Source organism: Bidens hawaiensis, unplaced genomic scaffold (assembly GCF_021521415.1).
Source record: "Bidens hawaiensis isolate Kalapana, Puna unplaced genomic scaffold, B.hawaiensis_p1.1 tig00028948_1, whole genome shotgun sequence".
NCBI lineage: Eukaryota > Viridiplantae > Streptophyta > Magnoliopsida > Asterales > Asteraceae > Bidens > Bidens hawaiensis.
In genome coordinates this window covers 54,049-62,437 of record NW_027494753.1, presented here as the reverse complement: position 1 = coordinate 62,437, position 8,389 = coordinate 54,049, and the positions used below count along the sequence as shown (strand labels likewise).

The window sequence follows — 8,389 nt, the reverse complement described above, 5'->3', positions numbered from 1 at the left end:
CTGATTAACTAGAACTCACTCAGCGTAGCTGACTTTTAGTATGCACGCAGGCAAATAGGTTGAGGCAGCTCGTATGATTGAAGACACATGGCATGGAATCAAAGATACTGGCATCTTGAAGGAAATGTTATGATGTTTTCAAAGACTATGTTTTATGTTTAAATAAATCTGAAGGTTCGTTAAGACAAGATTTGACAGTTTTGTAATATATAATGGTTGAAGTTATATTCCGCGTAAAGTTTTAAGTAACTATGATATTTAGAACTGCGTTTATGAGTAAATCCAACACCAAAGTAGGGCTACCGGTGACGGGGCCTTACACTAATAAAAGGAAAAAATAAAAGTTAGCCAACGTTATGGCTGATGTGGTGCCCCATTTACACCGGTAACACCACGCCAAGGCGTAAATGGGAGGAATTATGTGTAACAACTCGAATTTTCCATTTAATGTTTTGTATCCATTACCCGATCCGTTTCATTCTTTTTTCTTATTGATAAGGTGAGTAATCACTCTCCTCCTTTTTACTTATTTTCCAAACTTTTTGACATATGTGTACTTACAATATTTACATACTATTAGTATTCACATTAGCAATTGTTAACCTTGTGTGCTATCAATTATGTGTCTAACATACTACTTGTTAGTTTGTTTACTTGAACTCATTCGGAGAGATCCAACATATTCACATATAGTATGATCATACGACTGTCGTAGTAGCCAAAGCCTACTTTCGCACGGCGATGATTTTACCGACACCCATTTATTTGCTCATTGGCTTAATTGTATACCACATTAAGGACAGTTTGCTTATTTTTCTCATATTATATTGTATTGAATTAACTGGTGTTTTACTCACTCAACCTGGTGTTGACAAAATATATCTATTTTATACGCACATGCAGGTTTTAGACTGAAATTAATGCAAACTTTTGGAAGAGATTTAGATGTTTTAAGTTAAAAGAATATTATCAAGACACAACTTATCAAGACTTAGATTTGAATTTACTTGTTTTTGTATTTAACTAGGTTCAAAACGCGCCGCAGCATGTGAATTTGGTCGATATCGGTTAAGTTCGTCACGCCACCTACATTGAAACAAAAGAAAATACATGAACTTCTGAAGAAATACTGGCACACACACAATTGATTATCAAAGCGGTGTAAATACGGTCAATATATAGGTTCATACCAGTACCGACATTAAATTAGAAAAATTAATTCTTATAGTTTTATGATACAAAAAAAATAACATATATAAAATGACGTTCGGTCGGCAAAATATCAAGTTATTAATATTATATTTAAAACCCAAAAATGAAAATTAAAAAAAAAATGTTCAAGACCCAACGTTCAGTCGGCAAAATATCAAGTTATTATATTATTATACATAAAACCCCCAAAAAAAATAAATTTAAACAAAACTCATGTTCATGTTCAGTACCCTTCAAAAAAAGGTTTCATCTCTTCAAACATGGACAACTTAAACACAATGAAGTTAGCAAAACCATCATTAGTCAACTCACTATCTCCAAGTTATTTGTCATGTAATGAAACTTATTTGATATATAATAAAACAGTAGGTTTTAAAAAAGAGTTGTACCAAACCATAAAGAAAGCCAAACAAAGTGATTACAGCACACATAACATAAGGTACAACATAGTAATGCAAACCTTAGATGAAATTATATATATATATATATATATATATAAATGATTTGTACTTTGTTTTACATTATTTGGATTTAACTGAATACGTAATTTAATTTAATAGATATTACCACATTTTAAATTACTGCATGATAGTACTTTGAGAGCTGTGAACAATCACTTTGCGCCCAACATTTCCGCCTAAATTGAGATGTGACATTATAGAGGGTTTGTTAATGTGATAATCATCACTTTAATGGACACGCATCATGTGCTTTTTTTTTGCTAAAGATAATATGCACACATTATGGCATTGGTGATACAAATCGAAATGTTAATCAAATAGTCCAAAGAATTTAAAGAGAAACTAGAAGATTATAGAGATATTCAAGAGTAATTCATTTTCATTCATACTAAAAACACAAATGTTATTAGGCTACAAACTACCCACTACTAATACAAACAAACAACTAACCAACTAACTATTTTAATTATTTAAATTGCATAGAGATTTAACCACTAGAACTCACAACATGGAAATTGATTGAGAGTCACAATTCACATTGGGGTTGTCATATTGTAAATGAAATTAGTCAAAGGAATTAAGTTTTACTTTTATAAAAAGCATAATGGTGGTAAGACATTACTTATGAACTATTAGGAGAAGGGAAAAAAACCATGTATTTGTAGTTTTTTATGTATCATAAGTTCATAACATTTATATATATATATATACATAGATAAAAGATCCAATACAAAAATTGGTTATCATACATTACGTACGAGAGATTTCCTATCGTTGATTTGCAATTTAATTAATTTGATTACTTAAGTACCCATAAGGGTGTTTTTGTCTTTTTACGTTACTTTTCAAAAGCGATTGCGCCTGTATTAGAAACCGTTTTTTTATATACCCTGTTTTATTCTATTTTGATCATGTATCCAAAAACTGATTAAGAATTGGCGTTTTTTGTTATTCGATTAACTGGACGGTATTCGTTGATTGTTTAACGTCATGTATTAAGATCATCAAAGTAAGTAATTTTAGTTTTAGTTTTAATCAATTTTTTATGTATTTAGCTGTATACTGTAGGTTTAATCAATTGATATCTTAATTTTTTCGTTTTTTATGGTAATTTTTTGATGAATTTATGATCGATATTTGTGTTTTTATAGGTGTCTAGTAATTGTGATTCGAATAAACTTCAAATTTATGTGTCATAATAGCAAATCGCGAGTAGGTTTGCTTGTTGTTTGGTTTAGAACGTATTAGAACGTATAGGATTGGCAAGTAATTGTGATTCGGATAAATTTTTGATGTTTTTTAGTTGTATACTGTAGGTTTTATGGACTGATAACTTAATTTTATAATTTTTTAGGTTATTTTTTTCTGATGTATATTATATGATTGATGTTGTGTTTTTTTATAGGTGCCAAGTAATTGTGAATCCGTTAGACTTCAAATTATTTGTCTTAATATCAAATCGCGAATAGGAATGTTTATTTTTTGATTAGAACGTATAGTTTGGGGGAAGTAATTGTGCTTTGTTTTGGACTTCAAATTATTTGTGTTTTTTCATAGAAAATTGTGAATAGGAGTTTGTTTTGTGTTTTTGATTTTGAACATATAAGAACGTATTTAGAATGTATTAGATTGATTTTTCTTTTATCAGATCCTTCATCAGATCTTGTTATACCGCAAGTTAATGCATCTTGCAAACCTGAAAAAGGAATGGTTTTTGAATCTGTTGATCATACATATGATATCTATTGTGAATATGCAAAGAAAGCTGGTTTTTGTGTTCGTAAAGGAGGTTCGTACATGAATGAGGGTTTATTAAAGTCTAAATATTTTACCTGTTCGAAAGAAGGTCACAATCCTGCAAATAGTTATGATTCTATGGCTGAAAAAGATCGTTCCAGCAGACCCTATTATAAAATAAGGAAGAGACCAACAATTAGGTGTGGTTGTCGAGCTCAAATTTTTCTAAAATCTGTTGATGGTTTGAAATAAATGATTTTGTCGAAGGACATAATCATGAAATGGCATGCAAATGATACACATTTTGTTCAATCAAATAGAAAGTTGACTCATGTACAACAAGATATTATATATGAGATGTCAACATTGAATTTGGGCCCTGTTAAGGCGTTTAATATTATGAGGACAAAGTATGGAGGATTTGAGGAAGTAGGGGTTACAAAAGACGATTGTAAGAATTTCAAACAGAGTTTAACATGTTATATTAGAGAGTATGACGCTGAAATGGATGTACAAAGATTAAGTGGGAAGAAAAACTGTTGTGATGGTTATTCGTTTGAGTATACAATTAATACTAACGGTGAGTTAGATCGTTTGTTTTGGGCTAATGATATCTCAAAGAAAAATTATTTGGCTTTTGGAGATATTATATCATTTGATGCCACATTTAAGACAAACAAGTATGTCAATTTGATACATTTGTTTTTTACTTTTTTATATTTTTACATATTTTTTTAATTAGTTTTATATAAATTTGTTTTTTCAGGTACAATATGGTTTTTGTACCATTTACTGCCGTTGATAATCACTGTCGGAATGTTACTGTTGGTGCTGCGTTATTATCGTCCGAATCTATTAAATCTTATTCATGGCTTTTGAAAGCCTTTCTTGATTCTTTCGGTATTACCCCAAAGGTGGTTGTTACTGATCAAGATCCTGCAATGAAGCAAGCAATCTCCCTTGTTTTACCAAATTCGAGACATCGGTTATGTATGTGGCACATTATGAAAAAACTTGCTGACAATGTAACTTTATTTTTATCGTATTAAAGTATTATGCATATGTGTTAGAACGTGTTATAATGTATAAACATAGTTGCATATATTTACAAAATGTGTTAGAACGTGTAAACATATTTAGCATGCATCACTTTTGTATAAATGTGTATCTCTAGGCACCAGTTATGAATCTATTAGAACGTATAAGAGCGTATATACCCATTTTTTCTGATATTAACCGATTTAACAAATTTTTAATTTTGCAACATAAGGTTGGTGTTGCCCTTTGTAACAATGACGATTTCAAACGTAAAATATGTGACATTGTTTGGACGGATGCAATTTCTCAATCTGAATTCGAGACGCAATGGAAACTTATAATGAAGGAATATGATCTCGAAACAAATAAATGGTTGTCTGACATGTTTGAAATGAGATATGATTGGATCCCCAGTATTATATGGATGAACCATTGTCTGGTCTTATGAGAACTACATCGAGATCAGAAAGTGAAAATCATTTTTTTGTCAAGTTTCTAACTCACAATTATCACTAGTTGAGTTCTTTAGTCATTTTGATCATTGTATGGAGATTCAAAGGCACAATGGTAGGAAAAATGATCATGATACAAGGTACACGCATCCAGATCCGGTTAGTTCAAACCCGTTTGAGAAGGAAGCAGAACTGATGTATACAAAGGTTATTTTTAATGATTTTCAAGACGAAATGTTTCATATTCGAAGCGGTGTTGCATGCTTGAAATCCACTGAAGAATAAGATTGTGTGAGGTTTTCCGTATTTGACTTTAATGCATATGTCCTAGGCTGTTTGGAGGTATGAAATAGTTAAACAAGTTTGTTTTTTTCCTTTTTGTTTTTTTGTATAACGTTTTAATACATTTTTATTTGTAACATATTTTTTGATTTGATAGAATGTGTAAAGTATTTTATATATTTTGTCTGTCAGGTTTTGTTTAAGAAGGAAGGTGATGACGGAATTATTTCGACTATTTCATGTCAATGCAAAAGATTTGAACATTATGGATTATTATGTCGTCACAGCCTTTATATTATAATTTTGTTCAGAGTTACCAGATTTCCAAAAAAGTACATGGTGGATCGTTGGAAGAGAGATGCTGGTCTTAATCCTAGAACTGCTCCTATTTCAAGTTTGGGTAACGACAAATTTTTAAAAGTTAAAGAGATATTAAGGAAAATAACATTGGCTGGTGAGTATCTCATAAATAGCTATGTAACTGATGTTGATAAGTTAATCAAAGTCAGAGATCAAATGAATATAATGATCAAAAAAGCCGACGAGACAAGATACGAAAGAACTCATTTATAAAAAAGGGATAGGTTTGCTGCTATTCTAGGGTATGATCAACCATCAGAGGTGACTGCCCGTGTGCCTAGTGGTATAAAAAACAAGGGTTGCGGGTCACATAAATGGATTAAATCCCAAAAATAGATAGCTATAAGTCGATCTGGCAAGAAATATAAGGAATGCAAAGTTTGTCATCAACAGGATCATAACAGCCGAACTTGTCCCCAACTTCGAGACGAATAATTTTTTTAGTGTTCTTGTTTTGTCCATATTTTTCTTTTTTTAAACTTTTATGTTTTTATTTTTCTGGAACGTGTAAGCTGGGTGAATAATACTTACTAAAACCGATGATATATTAAACCAGGTTCCAAAAGAGGTTACAAAAGAGGACCACATCAAAAGACTTTTCAAAATAACCTATTTACAAACTTATTATAAACTACTACACCACCACATCACACCAGCACCACACCACCACACAAGTAGTCATCCCGAACCCTAGTTGTTGTCAAGGATCTCTTGCGCATCTTCACGCTTGACTCTCTTATTCACCTTCACCTTGTGAGCTCTTTTCTCCAGAACATCATGAAGCTGACCATAGCAGGAAGCCTGCTTTTCCAGGTAGGTTGATGCTTCTTTCTTGAAACTGCTATCAGGTTGCTTCAGAACTTCTTGGTACAGAACATTTCACCTTCACATTGTGAGCTGTTTTCTCCAGAACATCATGAAGCTGACCATAGCAGAAAGCCTGCTTTTCCAGGTAGGTTGATGCTTCTTTCTTGAAACTGCTATCAGGTTGCTTCAGAACTTCTTGGTACAGAACATCATTTTTTGTTGCTTCATCTTGCATACTCCCTTTAATTTCTTCAATGACTCGTAGACGATTACAGTCTCTCTCAAGCTCAATGTTGATTCTTACTCTGAAAATGCTGTTCACAGTAACATTCCTTGAATCCATTTTTTTTCAATTCTTTTGTTTTTGTGTGTTTTTTGTGTTTTGTGTTTGCTCTCTTTTTATAGACTTTTTTTAGGTTATTTTTGGTTGGTGAATGAAGTTATTACAAATATCTGAATTGAGTATAATTATATCTAGGTATATTTAACAGCATTGTAGCCATGATTACATTACCATTTTTTCAATTTTAGTAGTTGAACCTAATAATGGAATTTGTAATCAATTTATTTTTTCTATTTGGTATTTTAATTGGTTGGTGGTTTAACATATAGTATAAATAATTAAAATCTGACGAAAGTTATTATTACATACACCTGCCATTTCAGTAGGGTTTTTTTTTGTGATCAATTTTTTCAAACTCGCACTGATGGAACGTATAAGGACGTCTAAGTGTATTCATAGTTTGTCAGATACATAAATTATTAAAAAAATTGTTGATATTTGAAAGATTCTCACTTTTTACAATAATTTCTTTTTTATTGGTATTTTAATTGGTTAGGGGTTTAATATATAACATCTATCATTTCAGTAGGGTTATTTTTGTGGTCAATTTCTCAAGCTGGCATTAGATGGAACGTATTAGAACGTGTAAGTGTTTTTTCAAAACTGACATTTGATGGAACTCATTAGAACGCGTAAGAGTAGCATAATTAATTTAAAATCTGACAAAAGTTTATACGGAGTAATTACATATACCTATCATTTTTTTTAAATTGGCATTGATGGGAACGTGTAAGTTTATAATTACATACACCTGTCATTTTTTTATTCAAACTGGCATTGATTAGAACGTGTAAGAACGTGTAAGTATATTTAAACAAATTGTGATATTTGAAAGATTCTCACTTTTCTTAATAATTTCGTTTACCGTAGTTTTTTTGTCTTATATACATTTATTTTTATCTATTTATTTTCAACCACTCCTTTCCACTTCACCACACAAAAATCATTCCACAAGATATGGATTGTGAGGGTTCATCATCTTCATCGTCTTCTTCATCAGCTAAGGATTTGTTGTTGAAACAGATTCAAGCGCAGATCCATGAAGATATAAAGAATCGTGCTGCTTTACACGATGAGTTTATCAAGACAGCTGGTGTTAATATGGATATAAGGGATGAAATTACAAATTTGCTAGCAAACATGCGTGGTAGTACTATTAACTATTTGTGTGTTTTGTTTTTGATTGACACAGGGAAAAAGGAGGCGGATGAGTTGAAAGATTTGTGTAAGGTGATAATACTTCTCAACTACTCTCTTGATTTGAAGACCGAGTTTCTCAAATATATTATGTAATAAATTGAATTAGGCTGTGTATCCTGTTTTTACCCAATAATTGTTGTATGTTCTTTTTTGTTTCTTTAATGTGTGATGTGTTTTGTCATAACTTTCTATTTGTTTTTATGTAATATGTTTTATGTTTAATGTGTTACCTGTTTTTTTTGTGATAACTTTCTATGTTTTAATATATTTCTATCTTATAACCAATTTCACATACAGATAAAACGTATAAGCAAAACCAAATTGCACACCATCCTATTTAGAACTTATAAGAAAGATCTAATTAAACCAAGTTATTTAGAACTACAAGAACGTATAAGCACAAACTCATTAAAAGGTCATTTCCATACAAAATGTAATAAACATGTCAAGCTTTTCCCAATCTTTCTCACCAGTCAGGCTTATTCGTCTTGCCTCTC

General features: G+C 31.2%; 1 protein-coding gene across 1 annotated transcript; it reads left to right on the top strand.

The window, feature by feature from the left end:
- Positions 1-3,686: 3,686 nt before the first annotated feature.
- Positions 3,687-5,185, top strand: LOC143577926 (protein FAR1-RELATED SEQUENCE 5-like). The gene is made up of 4 exons (XM_077061638.1): positions 3,687-4,090; positions 4,177-4,435; positions 4,681-4,861; positions 4,965-5,185. The coding sequence occupies exons 1-4, from the start codon at positions 3,687-3,689 to the stop codon at positions 5,183-5,185; spliced, it is 1,065 nt and encodes a 354-aa protein (XP_076917753.1).
- The last annotated feature ends 3,204 nt before the right edge of the window (positions 5,186-8,389 follow it).

Excerpts from the sequence above, each read along its gene's own strand:
- LOC143577926 (XM_077061638.1), top strand. The coding sequence starts at position 3,687 with ATGAAATGGCATGCAAATGATACACATTTTGTTCAATCAAATAGAAAG. Across the intron at positions 4,436-4,680 it reads TGAAAAAACTTGCTGACAAT|GTTGGTGTTGCCCTTTGTAA; the intron begins GTAACTTTATTT and ends TTGCAACATAAG. Across the intron at positions 4,862-4,964 it reads GAGATATGATTGGATCCCCA|TTGAGTTCTTTAGTCATTTT; the intron begins GTATTATATGGA and ends AATTATCACTAG.